Source organism: Plodia interpunctella, chromosome 25 (genome assembly GCF_027563975.2).
Source record: "Plodia interpunctella isolate USDA-ARS_2022_Savannah chromosome 25, ilPloInte3.2, whole genome shotgun sequence".
Classification (NCBI taxonomy): Eukaryota; Metazoa; Arthropoda; class Insecta; order Lepidoptera; family Pyralidae; genus Plodia; species Plodia interpunctella.
In genome coordinates this window covers 198,514-220,530 of record NC_071318.1, presented here as the reverse complement: position 1 = coordinate 220,530, position 22,017 = coordinate 198,514, and the positions used below count along the sequence as shown (strand labels likewise).

At 32.9% G+C, this 22,017-nt stretch overlaps 1 protein-coding gene across 12 annotated transcripts in view; it reads right to left on the bottom strand.

Annotated features, from left to right (window-relative positions):
• Window positions 1-908: 908 nt before the first annotated feature.
• The window catches only part of LOC128680740 (uncharacterized), a 42,138-nt gene continuing 21,029 nt past the window's right edge, over window positions 909-22,017 (bottom strand). For 6 of the 12 annotated variants that reach the window (XM_053764106.1, XM_053764104.2, XM_053764107.1 and 3 more), the window contains 2 exons: window positions 3,303-3,425; window positions 909-2,640 (listed from right to left, as the gene is read on the bottom strand). In XM_053764106.1, coding sequence (XP_053620081.1) covers window positions 2,417-2,640; window positions 3,303-3,425 — 347 coding nt within the window. In that variant the 3' untranslated portion in view covers window positions 909-2,416. Of the gene's footprint in view, window positions 2,641-3,302; window positions 3,426-4,141; window positions 4,341-5,562; window positions 6,175-6,858; window positions 7,004-11,925; window positions 12,083-18,259; window positions 18,390-20,343; window positions 20,494-22,017 lie in introns of those variants that run through there. The other 6 variants (XM_053764105.1, XM_053764109.1, XM_053764108.2 and 3 more) reach the window with 6 other exon arrangements.

Below are 22,017 nucleotides of genomic sequence, written 5' to 3'. Positions count from 1 at the left end.
GGAATAGACGTAGTTAATGAAAAATATAGATTACCGCGAGTGCCATTATAAAAAGTCCATTGCGGTTCTAATGATCCCAAGTACTTAGTCGCTAAGCGCCTAGCGATTTGTTGTTATGTCCACGCTGACAGATTGTTTTGCCTGCAAAAAACTCAAGGAGTCGCGACGTCTTTTATCGATGTATAGAATCATGCATGATGGAGTTTATTTCATGTTCTATGCCCTTTATTTCACCCATCTATCTCGTATTGTATGGACTCCCTCACCTTCGCTTGTTCCCGGAGTCATTCGAAGCTATAAGGTATATAATATAGGAATCAGCTTAAAAATAAACTTTTAACATTTTAAAAATTCAGGTATGATTTATCTATCGGCGACCTACTCGATTGTCATTCAGTTGTATATATTTTGTGTCGTTTAGTTACCTAGTACGACGTTACACCACACGTCAGATCCTTAGATTAACTCCCGCAAAAATTGAATAGCAAAAACTATAACATTTGCTTATAGTGTTAATACAATGTGCTCAAGTGCAGTGCATTGCTTCAGAAACTATTGATCCTCTCGGCTCAACTGGTGTAAAACCTTTATAAACTATACACCTATACACCTTTCTCAGGGACACTATCTAAGTATTTATGAAAACCGTACAAAAATGCATCGGGTGGTTTTTGAGTTATATTAGCGTTGCATACAGATAGAAAAACCGGGACCTTCACACTAAGCTCTTTTTTCACAACAAATTTTAAATTATATATAGCGTATGTCTCATAAAGCCACTCGCTATGTTATGATAACGGAGTTTTGTATAGGTATGGTAACTAACTGCGTAGTGGTTACTTACTGCGTAGTAACAACTGCGTAGTAACAACTACAAAAGGAATGTATTTCTAAATAAAAGTACACCATAAGTCCTTAATATTATAATAAAATATACAATTATTTATATACAAAGTCACTTAAACCTACAAAATATATTTTATGTTTTCACAATCGTCCGTCAGTAGATGTCCATGTTTTAAGCACCGTGCCCATCTTTATGTATTTTTCGGAAAAATAAACAACATTTCTCCGAAACATTTAATCAGTCTTGCGTCCTCTACGAAGACAGATTTTACAGGAAAATTGTTAAAATAAGCCGTTTTTAACACAATATTGGCTTTTGACCGCGGGGCAAAAAATTTCCTCTCTTTACAGCTCTCCATACTATTTCAGCACCAAAAATCAGCTCAATCCAATGCTCCGCTTAGATGTGAAAGAAGGACAAATAAGCACATTTTCACATTTATCATTTGCTTACGTGGTTGTGAAATATTTCTTTGCGTAGGAGCGTTTTATTTTTTATTATATTTTAGGCAATAACTTCTCATCTATGAGGTAGATGCGTTATTCAAAAATCTTATTCCGTTATTCATAAGCTATTAAAGAATAGTTTAAACATATCGTATATTTTATCACAATATACTTCACCATATTACTTATTTGAATTTGACAGAAAAGAACAAAACATACTTTAGCTTAGAGTATGCTTCAACATTTTAATGAAATAGCGTTATTTTTTAACGGCTAAAGTCGTTAAAAAAGAATTTCTTTTAAAAAAGACACTAGTAATTACATTAACTGATTTGATCATAAATGTTTTAAAAACTTCTATAACCAATTACAATACTGAAATGCATTTTAATATATTCAAAATAAATACTATTTTGGTACAAAATCTAAACTTAAAATGAATGTTGATAATACTTACTTGTATTGTACCATACTATTATATCTACTAGTTTGGTTTTAAATGCAATAAAAATGTACTAAAATCACGGGCATCAACAGGAACTTACTTTTTAAAGAAGTTTAGTTTAACTACATAGCACATAAAAAAAAGTATATCAAATGTTGAAAAAGACCACTGATTTTGCATTTGATGCAAAAACTATACTCAAGTTATTTTTAATAATGTTAATAATCTTTCTGTGTTATTTACCTATATTTATTTAATTTGTAAAGAATCAAAAAGACTAGTAGAAACAACATCAATCTCTCGTTATCTAAATTTTATTATTATACCATTTTTAATGATGAATTGTTCGTTTTGACTTATTTCGCTCAACAAATCCACTCTACTTAAAAATAACAAAAAAAAAGATTATTAGGTTTGATTTAAAAACCAAATGCTTAATTCAATAATATCAAAGACCAGTTTCAAAGAGTTTAGATGGGAAGTGAGCACTGTGCAAAATAGTATTTAAAACAGCAATTGAATGTGAAAAATTGAAAATCAAATAAAAAGAATAATATATCTGATACGATCAATCACTAAAAATTAACATAATAAGACGTGGCATCGGTGACTTCCCACATTACAACAGTTTAATTAACTAGTTATTTAACGACTAGTTTAATAAATAACGTTACGTTATCATGTGGTGGCGACGGTTACTGAAGTTCTTCTGACATCAGAGGTGACTGTGACCACTGTTGACGGCGAAGTGTTCTGACTGTCTTCGCTCCTATTGGTCGATGGTTGAGCGACGGCGTGCGTGATTGGATAGACTATTGGTTGCTGCCCAGGTTGCTGCTGTATTCCTTGTACTGGGTAGGCGACTGACATGACCTCTTCATAGCTGGGCGGCGCAAGCGCTTCTGGAATTTCGAAAAGGAAGCTATTAGCTTCATATCTAAGATAACCTCAGTAACTGTTTATTATAACGAGGCGTTTTGTCGTAAAATGATAATTTATTATTACCGTTGTGTTACAAGTTACGAGTACATAATGGAAATACCAATAAGTAGTTTCATATAATAATAAAAATAATGTAGAAGTAACCAAGTGCGAGTTGGATGGGTTGGGCGACTGGAATTGTGAATAATTGAGACTGCGGTTCCAGTCACCCAGACACTAATTCTGAAAAATATCGCAAAAACTTATGACTGTACCTCGTTTAAACAAAAACACTATACAAAGTGACACTAGCCGTTCAGTTTGAGGAACATTATTAATTTTCATTTCTTTTTTTTTTTAATTTTGAAGGGATAGACCATCCTACTAATATATACATTTTGAATACGTGAAAATCTTCCCAATTGACGTTCTAAAGAGATCGAAAAAAGTTAAATACAAATAGAATTAAATCTCACCATCAAGTCGCAGCTAACCAATTACATTACGAGTATGACGCAGCGACAACCACAACGCAACCTGATTGGTTCGCTAGATCGCACTGCAAATCGACTCGACAGAGAAAAGTGAAATGCAAACACTCTGTTCGCCCTGTGTATTGTGGTGTTAATATAAAGCCACATACCATATTTCGGTGGTGGCGGTAAGTTGGCCGGGCTGACATAAATAGTCGGCTCGGCCTGCAGGGACGGCCTTGTCCGCGAGCCCACGCACACACGACTCTGCTGCTGAGTCCGCGTTTTTTGCCCTGGAAAAATAAAAATAATATTTTTAATTAACTAATTGTAGTACATCAATTCCTTATTTTTTATCGCGGGTCTATACGAAGGGAAGGGAGAAATTTCTATAGAAATAAATAGTACCTTTGTACTTCGTTTCCTATTTATAAGTTTTATGTTTATATTGCTTTGTTTTGTACATCTAATAGTAATTAAAATATTGTAAATAAAAAAAACATACTTCAATACAAATATTATAAACTAGCGTCTCGATATAAAATCACCCTACGAGCTATTCCAGTTACATTCTACCTGTGCACCAATTTCAATCAAAATCTGTCACAATAACAGACATCCACTTAATCTATCGCATTTATAAAATCTGTATCAAGTGGATTGTGAAGGTGTGTTTATTTGTCCTTCTTTCACGTCAAAACGGGGTATTAGATTGTGGTGAGTTTTGGTGTGGAAATAAGTTGAGAGCTGGAGAGTGATAGGCTGATTTTTGCAGCAAACGGAGCTGCAGTTAATCATAATAAGAATTTACTTGCAGCAAACAACATCAACAAAATAAAAACAAATTTTTTAGACACGCTTAAATCGCATGCAATGTCATTGGTGGTATGTAAAAAACAATTAGGGAAGTGGACCCCAGGCTCTGACGCCTTATGGCTGTGGAAGCAGCCTGGAATACGCTGACAAGAGAAAGATAGCATAGAAATATGTAATATTATTATGTAAATACCTATCAAAACTCGCAAGCATATGAGAATGAACAAGACCACTACACACGTTGAAGTCAACAACGTCATTAAAAAAAACACAGCATGAGAAGTAACACCTTCATCCTCGGCCACCATTTTGTCATCAAGATCACTTCTTTCATTTCCTGAGTCTTGACCATCAGATCCGAAGATGACGGTGCACATTTTTATCAAGAGTACAACTGCTCATAAGTCCCAACTAATCAGAAAACAAATCACTTTTAAAAAGAAAAAAAAAATAGGTTTTACTTGTAAACTATATATTTTGTGTTAAGTTCTCGTTATCATTGTATTTTTAACACTATTACACTCTTATTTATCAATCAAATGTACACGATCTCACTAGTTTCAATTACTATTATTTTCATCTAAGATACACTTAATTCTTTGTACAAACGACTGGTTTTGGTAACATTTACTGCACTAGTGATATTGAAGTTAGCAATTTTATCAACGATTATTTGTTACAAATTACAAGCAATAAAATATGCTAAGTGCTAATGATAAAATTATGATGTTTACACGATTCTTGTAGGGGGCTAATCTCGCGAAGGATTTGCGTTTGATAAAATAAAGACATTTTAACGAGATATCTACTGATTACAGCGCTTGCTGACGTCTTTTCCAATGGGAATATATACAGCTTGTTTTAGATTCAAGTATTTTTTAGAGTTCCATAGTGGAAGGTAAAAATGGAACGGAAGAAGTGAAATTAAAATTAATGAGCAATGTAAAGAAGAAGAAAAAAGGTGACGATGATGATTAAATTGAAGTAAGAATCTTTTTAGTTACGGAAGCATAGATTCACTTGGAGGACAATAAACAGTAAAGACAAGGCGGATATTAGGACACATTAAAAGATTTTACTTTTTGAAATACCGGATTGAAAAAAGAGTCGAGGCTCGAAAAAGGAAAAGAAAGAAAGCCAATTACGGATGGTTTCACATGAATTAACGATGAGAGAGAGAAAAGGCAACAATTCAGCATATTTCCAAGAATGTTGTGCTGACGACTAAGGGCCATATAGTCTTGACAACAACATCATTGCAAAGTAGTAAATTGTCAAGCTGGGACCGGGGGACAATTTTAAGGTTTATTTTTTAGGTTAACAACGCCCATCGCTTCAACTGCAGATGATACACGCAAAGATAATAAAGACAAAATGAAATGGAAAGATTCTGTACAAACAAGTGATGAAATAATTGACGTTGTCGATAAAAAAGAAAAATCAATATCAGAATGTAGATGGAAACGGAAAAGGCCCCCTGGCTAGATCTAAATTAAGCATTAGATTGAACATCCTTATTTGGATTACTACATATTAATCCACGTGTTTCTTTGCACGTAATGCCACCGATAAGATCATATCAGTTGATTTCATATGGAGACTATTCTGTGTTACCTAGAGTTATAATCCTCAGGCAGAAGAATATCACGAGCCAACTCAGGAGCATCACGACCAGTACCATCATGTACCAGAACGCCATGTGAGTCAATGCGACGTCGGACTCCTCATCATCATATTTATATTCACCGTAATCTTCATCGGAATCGATGAAGTTGTAGTTCGGTTCACCAAATATTGGAGCCATGTTGATTTGAAAATTTTCTTTTGTTTTCGAATAGGCAATTTTGTTATTTATGCTAGAACCATTAAGTTTCCAGTTAGCTTCTTCAATTCGGGTAAATATGATATTCCTTTCTTTCTATTTTCAATCCTGTCAATTCAATATATTTTGAAATAATGTAGCACACAGTTGCTATCTTTTGGTTTATGAAATATAATCTCCAGAAGTTTTAAACGTTCGACAATTTTATCGCACTTTTTGTCTCGATAACACTCACAAGAAATTTGCTTTTACAAATAGTTTGAGTGAATCATTATTAAACCACTCTCAATAATTTACTTCTGCAAATTACCAGAATGCCGTTTTGACATAATATTTTCTCTTCTTTATTCAAAGTTTTATCACTATCTTGTGAATCATTTTGTATAATAATATTAGCTTCAACACTAACGTATTCGTTTCACTGCACAATAGCACTATCTTCTGAGAGGACTTTTGTCCCAGAATCGAAATTATTTATCTTATCAATGATACAGTGACATATCTTATTGAGATTATATGATTGTTGAGTATTTCTCTTAGAATCATCTTGTACATTGCAACCCAAAATGTAAAACAGAGTCGACGAGACGAGACGAGACGAGACGAGACGAGTAAATCGGAACAAGGACATAAATGTATTTACATGTTTCCAATTTCTTTGTACTTTTTTCGTTTAGCTGCTTCATAAATTATGTTTGTAAAACTGTTTAATATTTTCAGGACTGTTTCTTGGACTATATTCTATTATGATACGATATATATTATGATAATTAAATAATAAAAAATAGCATTAGCAACATTTACGAAACAAAAAACAACTAGCAAGAAAATTTATTATGATAGTATAGGAAACCTAAATTATTATAGTAATGTGGAGCTTCAGAAGGTTCAGAAGTAAACATTTTTTTAATTTTTATCGTTTCACTGCTGGGAAAAGTAAATAAAAGTTGTAACTAAAACATAGATTTCAAACAAAAGTGAATGGATTTAAAGCACAACCTAGATTCATATCATTTTCGTCAAGAGGTAAACAGTGCCAAGATTCACAAAATATAAAGTCAAAATTCCAAAATAAAACAAATAATTACCATAATGATGAACCTTAACGCACATGACCACGAAGCTCATAAGCAGTAACGTACTGAATGCAGCTATGACAGCTATAGTCATGGCCGACACCGAAGCGAACGAGGCGCTCGCATCGTCCCATGGAGCCATAGCGGAAAATATTATAGAAGATGTATTCAAAACGGAACGCTGAAGCGAAAATCTTACTCTTGATGTGCTGAATTATTTAAGTAGCTGTAAAATCTAAAGTTTTGTGTTCAATGATATTGCTAATGTTTTAAAGCAAAACAATGTCACAAAATCCGAATAGAAACGAAAATATTTTGTGTTTACACAAAATATGATTCTTATTATTACTATAAGTTGCTAAGTGTGATTAGTAACTTTAGTTGGAAACTTATTTCTTTCACTGCACTAGACTATTTATTGATAAATAGTCAGGAGGAAAACGCCAATATTTTAGTCACTTTTTAATTCCAAAACGAACTTCTTGAACTACTTCAGCGTTTCAAAACTTCACTCAGTTCTTCTTCTATCGTTCTGATTTCACTAATGACTGTAGTTTATCCTCGCCCTGACTTCTTTGAGAGATATTATGATACTGTGCAAATATAGCCACTATTTCCTGGACTTACGTGTTATAATGTATAAATTCATCTCAAAACATCTGACAATTTTTATCTGATATACGTTATCTTGGATTTGCGATGACAAATCGACGCAGAAAAATTTATATATGCACGTATTTATATATACATATTTAATATGCAACCTTATTTTGAGATAAAGTTATATAACACCTAATTTTAAACTTAGTTTAGTAAGTACTGCATTACAGTTTCAAATTTAAAAAAATTGGTAAAACATATTTTGTCGATTACGAACGCACGACATACGAACCGAAATCATCAGATCATCAAGAAAAAAGGTATAAATTAAATAAGTAGACCTGAATGAAATCTATCTTAGTTTTGCAAAATATTACACAGTATTATAAATATGAAACTTAGTCATTATTAAATCAATTATAGTGAAAGCCTTAGGATTCATTGCTTTAGCATAGTTGAGTTGTTAAAAAATATACAGAATACCTAATCATCTTGCACGTTTTTTGTTTGAATTTAAAAATATTATACCAAATAACCCTGAAAACTAACCAAGGTGTGACTAATAATCCTTCCGTATCTCCGTAATTATTATTTAACAAAGATAATTTTTGCGTAATATTATAAATTCTGTAATTAGTTACTTTATCTGTGACGTGGTATTCTTAAATAGCTTTAGTGTGTTTATTTATTTTAATATTAATGAAAATAATCCTCGTTTATAGGGTCCCGTCAACTTGTAGCTAAACCCTGGTTAAATAGTGCTAGCGACGTAAAGATATGTGCGTAGTACCATCGTGGGCTGGAAATAATTGTTATTGTTCTTTACCTGCATAATACGTAAGGATAACGATATCAATAAAACGAAAATTATACTTAATTTTCAGCTGTCAAATAAATGCCTGTGTTTATTTTCAATTAGCGCCATCTGACGGGAAAAACGCACAACTATCTCAATATCTTTGACATGTAACCGCATGAGGGCGCCACAGGTCTCAAATTTATTTTTGAACACATTTTGATTTTTGGATTTTTCATTTCAACATTTTGATAAGAATACTGTTTTACTCGCTAGCGTAAGTAACTAAATAATTTTAGTTTACTAAAGTATACGACAGCTGATACAAGATGGCAGTAGTCATCAAAGTTACGTCAGATGCCTTCAAGCACATTTTTTACCTAAGTGAAATTATTGGAAATTTCCAGTTATTGAAGTCGCCTAAAGGCTTAATGCAATTTGCCATCTAGAGCATCATAACAAATTTGAAATGTACTCACGCATATTTCTGACGATTATCAAAATTATCAACACAATGAGGAATAAAACCCAGAAGTAGAAAGCAGGCGTCGGGTACAAATTTAAATACATTTTGCACGATTTCAAAATGGTTTTGACATAAATGTCATTAACTTTGCTAAGATTAAATGATACTGAATAATTTTGTTGATAAAGCCGATACGTTGATAGAGAGGTATTTAAAAAATAATTATAGATAAGATAATCGCAAAAAATATTGCTATGATAATCGCAAACATATCGAAGGATATCCTTCGAATTCATTTAGCAATCACAATTCAATTCAATATTTTCATGTTTCTAATAAAGTAGGTGCCTATTTGTTTTAAAGTGATTGAAAAAAGAGCATATCGCATAAGTACATAAGATACGACCATGTTGTAGACACGTGGTCCGACCGACTGGTACTGGGACCACGGCATGTCAGATATGTATACTTAATGATGAAAATCAACCATTATTAACATACACCATTCTGTATAACATTTTTATAAACCATGAAAAAATTTAAAATCCTTTTTCAAAACGAATTGTGAAACTCAGTTGCCCATGGCGGCCGAAAAGAGTGAATTCGAATATCATATCGAATACTTGTAACAATAAAAGAAAGATCCAATATTATTTCAAAAATTGTAGTTAACATTATTTTTATTGCACAATATATAATATTCAAACGTCATGACTATATATAGGGGTTTTCTTATTCCGTTAATTATATGAGATATATTTATATTTTTCTCCTCTACATCTAGACTATTACTATGATATTAAATAATATTTTGCATTATAATGCTATATTTATACTGCCGTCATACGGAAAAGGGACGCATCTGACGTTTTTATCGAAAATGAGTTTCATACTGATTCGGAATCAGGAGAATAAGACGCATCTGCTAGTATTTTTAAAGTTTGCTAAAACAAACGCAACCTATAAAATCTAACTGCAAAATAGGACGTATCTGCAATATTTCACTAATAATACTAATTTGGATGGACCTTTCTGTTCTATAATAAATTGAAAAGACATATTTCAATAGAAATGTTCTTTTTTAACACAGTTTTTGTAATGTGTCATATAATGAAAAGGCATTTCTATATTGTAATAAAAAGAAAAGTCGGATTGGCGAAGATGTGCCTCTTTATGTTAGCATTGTTCACTTATGTATATCAGGCGTAAAACTACCTAGACGCAAGTGGCACTAGCGTCCTTTTTTCGTAGTATCATTTGATGTGCGGGGACTGCGGGGTAAAGGAGGAGTTCGTGGCACGTTGTCCGCACAATCAGTTGCGCCCAGGCAGCTGAGGCGAAAGCCGACGTCTATGCGACGCTCGTCTCCATGTTTTTTACGGAAATATGGTAAGTATAAGCACGATATTTTCATGTGTAATATTCAATTTATAAAATTTATGACATTGCAAACGTTACTGCCTATCCAACATTAACCTAAAAATGTAATAATTGCTATAAAACAAATCGCCTCGGCACGCCACGGGTTTAGATGGGTGGTAAGTCTGAATGTGGTGGTGGTGATGGTAATATGTATGAATATTTACGCATAAGTAATCCCACTATAGGTTATATTTATTCATAAATATGAAAGTTTGGATTTGAGTGTGTCAGGATACTCAATTACGTATTTACCTACTGGACGGATTTTGATGAAATTTGGTACATGTAGAAAATTTTACTTTATATTTATTTTATTATTATACATAAGTATACGCATCCTGGCTTTGGCCTGGTTCCCAGTTAAAAATTTAGGTTTTGGTTATAATTGTTACAGTCTAATCAAGCGAGATCTTCGAGGTGCTCAAAAATAATTTCGTTAGTACAACCAACAAGTTCCAGTGAAACTAATTACTTGAATAACGAAATTTTGAATAACGATGCTATGGATAACCAAATGTTGAATCATGATACTTTTGAGATTTTGAATAGCCAGATTTTGAATAGCCACATTTTGAATAACGAGATTTTGAATGACGAGATTTTAAAATAAAAATTGATTTAATTGGATTTTGATTCAGACGATTCAATTTTTGATAAAGATTTTATACCTTCAAGTTTAGAACTGCAACAAAGTTCCGAAGATTCAGACTGCTCAATGGACATCATTCCTAACTCTCAGCCGATCAATATTATCATTCCGGAGTCACCCGAAGAGTCTCATCAAGATTGTTCGGAAAATCTAACGAAGAAAGGGCAAGTTAGGAAACGTAAAAAGTATGACAAGACACCAGCACAGAGGAAACAAATGAAAAAAATTGCAAATATGGAAAATAAGTATCAGTTAAAACCTGGATGTAATATGATTACTAAGTCAAAATTAATAGGGATTAAGCAGCCATGAAAACATTTATTTAATTAGAAAGAAGAAGTAATAGAATAAGTTTTTTATGTAGTTGATTTGATTTCAATTGGAGTGATCTCAAACAATTCTTTTGGAATGTTCACTAAATCCCAAGCATAATTTCATAGAATTTCAAGAAGTGGGCCCTCAGGAACATATGTATACTAATACTCTGAATTTATTGAGCTACCAAAGCTGTGATTGTCGTTTTAGTACTGCAAATTTTTAAAATTTGCAAACTTTCAGTATAAGTATAATTTCTTATTAGACTTTTGTGATGTTTAATTATTATGTCAAAATAAAAGAAATTATTTCGTAACGTGTTTTTTTTCATTTTGTTTTAAACTCCAATTCATAGATGAAAAACGAAAAATTTTATTATATAATATAATACAATTTTTTAATAGTAGTAATTATAACTTGAACAACAGCTAATGGCTAAAAATGTGTTTGTCAAATACTCGTAGTAAATTACAACAATTTTTTACATTCTTACTAAGTAGTAAAGACTGCACTTAAAGTTTCTAAGTTGAGAAGACACATATAGCCATATACGTCTTTTCAATACAGTATTCAAGATTTTTCTATATTTTTTTTACTAAGAAGAAAAATAAAATTTTAATTATTAACGATATTAAATAAAAAATAAATATAATAAATACGTATACCCATAGATCTCACTTATTTACACATTTTACAACCATAAAAGTATATAATATCTTAACCTCTTTCGCGCAGCAAACTTTTTAAATCGAAAATCACAAACTATTTTTTTTCTCCGTTTTCAAGTTAGTGCAGAAACATCATTTCTCCGTATGACGGCAGTATACTCACATACAGATCTCAAAGCCGCCAGCAATACCAAAGCAACAAGAAAAAATACTAAGAAAAATGACATAGGACCCGGATAGTGAACGTAATTCATTGTGATCTGTAAAAACACTCTCTATACAAATATACGTCGTTAGCTTTCAACAAATCAATACTGATTAATATGAACTACAAATCGACAGATAAGTAGATATTTATATATCATGATTATGATTAGATAAACAAAAAAGGGAAAACACGCTTTTATTTTTGGTCTGTAAAGTAAAACAAGAATAGACAATTACCTGTATAGGTAGTGGACGCGGCCATTGTCCGAGTGGGACATTCTCTAAGCGTGTCAGCGGCCAGCTCAGGCTCCTTTTGGTGCCCTCTATTGTGATAAATATATGAGATGATCTCTCTTCAGTATAGCATTAGTGTAGTAAGAAATGAGAGAGATCGATGAACTCTTTATTGCTCTACTACTCTCTTTATTACTCTATATTATTGACAGAAGAATCATTAGGTATTAATTAGGTGTTTAAACATAAATTTTAATAAATTTATAATAAAATCAGGCCTTCTGGCCCTGTCGGTGCAGGAGTCGAATAGACAGATGCATATTTACGCGTACGTACAGTCTGTCAAGAAAGAGAAGAATACGAATTTTTAAGGAACAAAACTTATTTGCCATTGCAATACCAAATAGATCGGTCAATATTTTTTGATAATCGAATAATTGTAACAAATAAGGAATATCCAAGATTATTTAAAAAAATAACATTTATAGATAACATTTTTTTTGATTTCACAATATATAATTTTCAAACGTAACAATAACTATAAATAGGGTTTTCTTATCCTGCTAATTATATAAGATTTTTCTCCTCAACTAGATCTAGACTATATTACAATGACTTTAGATAATATTCCGCACTATAATGCTACACTTGTACTCACATACAGATCTCAAAGCTGCCAGCAATACCAAATACCAAAAGATTATCGATAAACACCCAGTGTTGCTATCCATCAAGAGACGATTTTAAATTATTTTAGGATTCCGTGCCTCAAAAGGTAAAAACGAAACCCTTATACGATCACTTCGTTGTCCGTCTGTCTGTCCGTTTCTCAAGACCTTTTTTCTCAGGAACGCGTAAAGGTATCAATTTGAAATAACAAATCAAACTAATATGTTAACGCAATAAAAAAATTACCGTTTATGTTGCATATTTTGCGATTTCACAAGGGGATCAAAACCTATAGGATACTTCCCGTAGACTAAGAATCATGAAATTTGGCAAAAAGTTGGGGCATACCGTACAGGAAAAAATCTGAAAATTGGTAGTTTATAGTTACATCATAGAAAAAAAGTTATATTTGTATTTTATTCCATACAAAAGGAGTGCATTTTGCGATTTCACAAAGGAATCAAAACCTACAGGGTACTGCCCGATGACCTAGAATCATGAAATTTGGGATAAAGTAAGGGCATACTATGCTGATAAACGAAAAAATCCAAAAGTTGATAATTTATACTTACATCACAGAAAAAAGTTATATTTGTAATCAGTCTCGCACAAAATGAGTGCATACGCTTGCTTTTTACCATTCCCACTAGATGGCACTGTGTCTTTTTAGATCGCGCTATGGAGATTTGCCGAATCTTCAAATTTTTTTACGGAACCTTCGGTGCGCGAATTTAACTCGCACTTGACCAGATTTTTAATGAGTAGAACAAGTAGGTGTCATGCTTTACTCACTTCACTCGAATTACCGCAAAGTTCTTATGAGATGGCTCCTAAGAGCCGGCTCTCATGGCTCAATTAATTCACGGTACCCTTGACTACACGTATCCTCAATAATGATAGGATGTTTATCATATTAAAAATGATGACAAGGGTCTAATCTTTGGATACAACCCATAGATTATAATAGTTGCCACAGCTTGCATAATGTGGTGCAACATTCTAATCTATTGTTTTTTGCTCAGAGCCTTGGGAATTTTGGGAATTTGTAGTATGGATAATTATTAATAATTATAAATTTCTGATTTTACTTACACATTCGCTAGATTGAAAATTACTGAATAATAACAAATTTGAATTTTGGGAATTTTAATTACGCGGGATAAATTACTATAAAAAATATTTTTGTTGGTCTTAAATTTTTCATATCCCGATTTAAGAAGATTTAAAAATTGTGTTAATTTATGAATTTCAATGAGATGTGTTACATGTTTTCCCATTAAACTGTCAATTTTCATGAAATTTTTAATGAAATTTGTATAATTTAATTTGCCACGTGAATTATTTATTTGTAACATCCAAAAAGAAAATGGCTTTTTTCTGCATATCATAAACAAATTTGGGTTAATTTAGACGTAGTTTACAAAATATTTCGTAAAATACTTTGTAAACTTAAGTTGTATGAATAGATACTCAAAAAATAGACGACGTTGTAACCAAAACATTAAATAAATGTATAAATGTACAAAACCCACGCGAACGCGGGTAGTAACAAAATAGCTTCAATAATAAAATACTTACAAAGGGTTTTGAAGATAATAAAAATTGTCGAACTCAAAAAGAAAATCACAATAGAAAAAAATATGATCACAGGGTCGAATATATACATTTTTTGCTGATATTTTTCACTTCTTTTCTATTCGCTGTTTGGTCGAAATTGAAAACTGATCTACATTTATAGTAACTTTTATGGATGATAAAGACAATTTGTTAATCTTTAATCTGATAAAATAAATTTGGAATCTACGCCACAGTTAAGCCGCCAACCAGTAAGTCCATAGTGATTCCTTTGTATTTGAACTAAATATTTTTGATAGTTTTTGAGAATAGAATTCCAGAAAAAAAATTCCATATTCCAGTAATTTTACTAGAATTCCATGTCGAAATTAAAAATGAATTAAGCGCATAATTATATGTTACTTGCGAACTATAAAAATATTTTTACATTTAATTTCTAACTTTTTTAATTCAATACGAATATTTATGAAATGAACTTGAGTTTACCAGCAAAATGTATGGCATGCAGAGGGCGAAGTTTGCATTACACTTCTCACCATCGAATCTATTCGAATTGAGACGCAGCGAACCAATCACCTTTCAGTGTGGTTGTAGTTGCGTCACCATGGCGCAATGTGATTGGTTCGTTGCGTCTCACATCGAATCGATTCGATGGTGAGAAGTGAAATGCAAACCTGCACTAAGCTCTCAAACATCTAACTATTACTACTAGACCGCTGATATTGACTGAAAAGCGCGCCACGTTATGCACGAATTTTGACAGTTGGTGGTGAACGTTACGCCAGGCGTCGTAGTGTAGTCATGACTTAGTCTATTATTTATTTTATATTACATGTTTGTTTTTATTTTATGAACTTTATTTTTCTCCAAAATATTATATTATAGGTAAAAATAATAATCTAAAATTTATATTTTTGCATATTTATTGAGATCATAGATCAGCAAATATTTAGAAAAAAAAAACCGGTCAAATTGGAGTTTGACTCCGTACTAAATTTTGAAGATTCTGCTGCGGTTTATTATAATCAACCTTCTTTGGGAAAATATTTTTAACACACTCCGTCTATAGCGTTCACGTGTCTCGTGTATACAAAACTTTGTTTCTTTATCAAAAAAAGATAATTTCGGACGAGAAAGCCATTTTTTATCTCTTTTCTCTCAATTTACTTAAAAAGCATATGTTACGTGTATAACAATGACGATTGGAGCAACATATCTTGTACTCTTGGCGTGAACAGAAAGTATCTTCCCAGGCATTACTAGTGAATATGCAACTCATTCCATTTATCTATTAATTCTCAAGCTAAAACTCATTCCAATTATCAATGAAATATATTAATGTAGCTCTCAAAAGCTGTGTCAACATGAACATGAACATATGCACCACACCCAGCCAGCTCGGAGGCTGAAACGGACGAACAGGCCGTTGGCCGTACCTATGCGACGCTGCTTCCATCCATCAAAGTCACGTTTGCTGGAATATACGTCCTTCGTCTACATGCTTCACCTTGCCACCAAAACAGCGTCGAGCTCGCTTTCTTTTGCTGTCAAAACGAGGTATCAGAGGACGTTCCCTAGCTGGCCTCCCAGCGACCGCTACCTTGCTATTCAAAATTGGTTACATTGTAAATTGAAAAAGCTATGGTATGAAACAAGCAACTGCCATCACCGGGCATGCGTATTACACGGTATGACATGGTGTTGTTGTAGACGGTTAAATGAGCTGTACACATTATTTTGTAAATTTGATTAAGCAGAAAGAAGAGATTTTATTTAATTATAAGTGAATACTGTGAACTACTGTGGTCGAAACGAATACGTCGTCGACATGAAAAAAAAACTTCGATAGTTTCTCGGAAAACACAGGAGCAAAATGAAAAAATTATGTCCGTGTGAAAACCGTCAAAATACTTTGGTATCTTATAAAGTTGTTAAAAAATCTCCATAGTGCGATCTACAAAGGCACAGTGCCATCTTGTGGGAATGGTGAAAATATAACTTTTTTCTATTATGTAAAATTTACAAATTTTTGGATTATTTCCCATATCAGCAAAGTATGCCCTTATCCCAAATTTCATGATTCTAGGTCATCGGGAAGTACTCTGTAGATTTTGATTCCTTTGTGAAATAAATTATTAACTTTTTCTGTGATGTAACTATAAATTACTAATTTAGATTTTTTCCCAATTTTTGACAAATTTCATGATTCTTGGTCTACGGGAAGTACCCTATAGGTTTTGATTCCCTTGTGAAATCGCAAAATGTTACAAAATATGCGAAATATACGGTCATATCTTTTGATCGCGTTAACGTAAGAAGGTTTGATTTTTTCCCAGCTGAAAGAGACCGTACACCTGGGTAATTGGTATAAATTTCAACTTGATACCTTTACGCGTTCCTGAGAAAAAGGTTTTGACAGACGGACAGACGGATAGTCGGACAGAAAGATAGACGGACAACGAAGTGATCTTATAAGGGTTCAGTTTTTACCTTTTGAGGTACGGAACCCTAAAAATGAGATCTGTCATCATTATCAATTTCTTGTTCAAATATATTATAAATTTATTTATCGGGAGATAAACAATTTCAAAATGTGGTGTTTGGTTCCGCCCTAGAATAGGACCACTCGTGGATATCGACGAGACACATAGCTTTAACAGCTAAACATAGCCTTGACAGAAAGAAACAAAACATATTTCAGCTTAGAGTATGTTTTAACTTTTTTATGAATAAGAGGGCCATTTTTTATGTATAAAAGGTATTTAATTATTAGCAGAAGTCTCTCAATATTGAAGCATTTATTCGGAAAATAGGTTTTCACCTTTTTCACGTAAAATTTAAATTATGTTCGTATTCTCTTAATGCGAGAAACTACTAGTATTTCAGAACGATCTAAACCTACATACAAACACATTAAAAATATTGGAACAGATTTCGAAAATATTAAGAAAACTAATTACCATTTACAAAGTGATTACGATTTTTGTGTAATTATCACTGTTTTGTGTTTGTTCGACGTTTAGACAAAGACGACGAGCTAGCGTAAGCGAACGCAATAAGATATATTCATACAAATTCCCGGTCTATATCATACAAAATGGTGAGACAAGTGTTGTAAAACCGAGCACACGACGCGGGAGAAAATACATTAGCGCTCTGTCTCGTTTATTCTCGTGTATTGCGAATGCGTGTATCCCTTTCTCGCATTAGCACGACAGATATGACGGTCTCCAATTCATTTTCAACAGATAACAAATTGTTTTGACGTTGACTTATCAATTGTCAACGACAAAATTGTTATGACATCGAATCGAATAAGTCATTGTGTTACGCCGCCGTGCCGGCTCATAGTGCTTTCACTTCGCCAAACTGGCGGATTCGGCATCCATTACTGGTTTTTCATTGCTGTAAATAAAATCTATCAAAACAAAATTTATTCAGAAATTAGGTACTTCATGTCATATTCTAATTTAAATAATATTGACCAAAGCTACAAACTAGGTACTACAAAAAAAATAAGTATACTTTTTTTTAAATATTCAATGTTTCATATAATATAATTATTGTGTGTATTTAATTCCACGTTATGACCACACTACCCCTTTCCTTTTCCTTCACCGGAAGCAAGTGGTGATCTATGAAAATTACTAAACACGAGTCGAATTAGTAAAGAAACTCATGTGGCACCTGGAACCTCGATCACTGGACCACCACTTCCGTGTATCGAGCTAGATATAGAGCCTCGAAGTAACGTTAATATTCACAAAACAGTGTCTTGAATATTCCGCCTGAACAGTCACAAGAACACTTACCGAAATATCTGACCATTAAGAAGTAAATGAGCCAAAACACCAAAACGTTAATGGTTAGAAAAATCAAGGCTCCAGCGACACTGTCCGCCATTTTGTCGACTTTTTATAACAAAGTATGTATGAAGAATGCTTTAATCGACGAATTTAGCTTTGATAAGCTATCAATTGATAACAGCCAAATAATTATAAGTAGGTATATCTGTTGCCTTCTAATTAATGATTTTCGAAGCTGATTTTGTATTCCGGGTGGAAGTAAAACTGTTTTTTTTGTTTTTATATCTAACTAAGGACGATGATATAAATTTGAAGGGGAACAACCCTGTTTCTAGAGAAACGTTTTATTAAATTAATCTACCTTCTTTCGTCTACCTTACGAACCGGTGCAAATCGCCGGTCAAACAAATGTTTATCTATTGTCTCGATTCTGCGCGGATTAAACCAATATTAGGTAGTCCTACAATTCCAGTCATGGAATTGGTAGGTACACTACGAAGTACTTACTAAATCCATGACGCCAGTGCACAGTATCATACAGATGCCGCCGACGCGATTGCATAAACATTGCCAAAACCACTAATGTTTACCGAAGCCGTAAAGTTTACCTGTCAGATTCAAATGACGACATAATGTGTGTCATCCATTTTTCTATGTCAGTTATCTATACTTTACATCCCGCAAGAAAGAGAGGTCGGGCATCGAATAAGAGAGCAATATATTGAGTTTATCGCGGACAGACAGACATACAGACAAGGTAGAGGACTTTGTTTTTTCTTACTTATGGAAGGATGTAAGAATAGGGACACATTTCTAGCTTGCATCGAAAAGTTCTTAGCAGTGCGGTCCGAAGTATTTTCCAGCTTCTATAGCCTCAAGTTCCAAGCGCGAATTTTAGTCATAAATCAAAGCATTAATCCGTCTATTAATAAACTAATACAATGGAAAATTTTGCGCTCACTAATAAGATTTTATCAGTGCTGATAAATGTATCGATATTTCGCAGGAGCGAGCTTCGTCACTGGCCTTAATCGAGTTGTAGAAAGCCCGATTCAACGACACGTGGGAAATTATGCATTTTATCGTAACTCAAAATATTGGCCAGCATTTTAATTTCTGCCTGCCAGCATTAAATCAAACATGCATTACATTTTTGATTGATTTTAATTATTTTTGTCTGAATTTACAAATAATATTTTAAAAGAGATTTAATTATTTTATTAAGTATTACAAAAATCAATACTGTTAGTAATATATGTATGAGTAGATAGCGACCCGTTCGGGCTTTGCTCAGTTAAAACTATATAGTACTAGCTTTTGCCCGCGGCTTCGCACGCGTGAATTCCAGTTCTTAAAATAATCGAAGTAAAATTTCAGTTATTCTTTTATCGCGTATTCTAAGGCTGGTAAAATTTGTTACTATGATTCAAATTCGTATTTTTGTCATTCCCCGTTTCCCGCTACGTGTCTCATTCCGAAACTTGTCCTGCAATGACTTTCCCGCAACGTATCCCATCCCATGTCCCGCTACGTGTCCCACTCCCACTTCCTGTAACGCCTGCCGAACATTTCATAGACAAATTTAATTTAAAAAATTCATGTGTCTTTCACCCCCTTAGGGATGGAATTTCGAAATATCCTTTCTTAGCGGAACTTTCTTTTCTCAACCTTCTTGCCAAATTTCATCTTCATAGGCTCAGTAGTTTTCGAGATTTCGTGATACGTGTGTGAGTGAGTGTTTATAATCGAGTGTATCACTGAATTTCGAAGATAACAGATGGACAGCAAATCGTGAGACAACGCTTCATGAGCTGATGACAGACGGACAGCGAAGTATTACCCTTTGGAACCCTAAAAATCATATGATTACCAACCAACGGAAATGAGATTACATTAAATTGATATCGAGATGATTCATAACAAAATATCATCGCAATTAACACGCATAGAAGTACAAATCTACCGTACAGTAATAAAGGAATTTCGAAGCTAAGTTGTATCGTAATGAGAAAGCTTTGGAGCTCTGTCTCTCCATTTGTGCCACAGATCTAACCAAATAGTGTTAAAAATGAAACAAAAAATAAACTTACGTTTAACACAAGTCCCGAAGCAAAACCACATCCAAAACAGAAAGAGACACATACAAACAAATAGAACACTGAGAAAAAATGGGAAATACTCCATTTTTGAACAACACGTCAATGTCCCACCAACTCGTAAGCAAAATAATATTTAATCTTATCGATTATAATCTTCATGAAACGGCCAATGCATGTACACATGTTCTTAAAACTATCCATGATTGTTATTGAATGAATGCACAAAATTGCACATTTATTTATGATGAAAAAAAAGATATAAAATTTACGAGGGTCAGTTACTTGTTTCGCGAATTAACATATGAAATATATCTTCAAAGCACAAATTTACAAATAAAATCGATAATAACACGCGTCACGCAGCGGGTCTATAGTGAGACCACAAGCTAACATGTAAGGTTCCGTTCATGACATGACTACGGCTTATCATCCTCTTAACGATTTCTGTTCAGTCTGTTTCCATTATACCAAACCATGTCTGTTTTTGTATACTTTTTGTACTTTATGGTACTTTGTTATACTAAGTAAATAACAATAATGGTAACCCTTCTGGCATAATAGGGAAGGGACCATAGATAAAAGAGATGAAGGGACAACCAATTGTTTTTCTTTTTATTTTGTTGTTGATATCTATGGGTCCACTGTTTAAATGTGTTTCTTTCGGCATTTTTTCTCAACAGTTGTCGTTTCGAAATGCCAGTAGAATCCAGATTTACGAGAAATTACCACAGGAAATTAAATTGACGGGAATAAGAGCCTGTGAAGGTTTAATTTCTGAACTAATAATTTAAATTTAAATATCAAGAAGAAGGTACGATTAAAAGACATATTTGCTTCGAAACTCCTTTTTTGTTCAATTAGTTTCTTATTTTTAGTCGAAAAAATAGGTTTTATTTAAAGATTCGAATGAGAACTTTTTTAGTTTGACAATCGGACTAATATCCTAGGATCGAATACAACCAGTGTCGTAAATTCCTAGGTCAGACTGAATCAGGTATTATGCTACGAGGTACTTACGCGGTTTTAGAGAAACAAGATATGCAACCAACGCCCATAGATACAAAAAGAAATGAAAACAATAGCTTATAAGACATAGCTATTGCTTCTATTTCCATAACTAACCAACATAATAATACTTAATACTACGTACCACACTATTTCTTTTACATACAGCTTTTAAAATGTTTAACGAAGTATTAAATAATATTAATTATATTATCCCGTATAGTTTCATATAAGGATAATACTGTATATATATATATATATATATATATATACTGTATATATATACGGTATATATATACGGTATTATATATATATATATATATATATATATATATATATATATATATATATATATATATATATATATATATATATATATATATTTATGTATATTGGTTACTCGCGTGATGAAGCAACATAACAGATTGCGGCGTGTGGTTCCGCCCTAGAATAGGTAGCTGTGTACAGCTGATGTGTACAACAGCATTCAATCTTATGATCGTAACTAAACATACATCAAAGCAAGATTGCATTATGCCAGCTTCACACTATCGGAAAACAGTTCGCCAAATTTTGCAGTTTCTACGTAGTTTTTCTTTGTGGTAAATAAAAGTTGTTATACAAACTACGCAATGTCGTGCATTCGCGTCGGCATCTGCC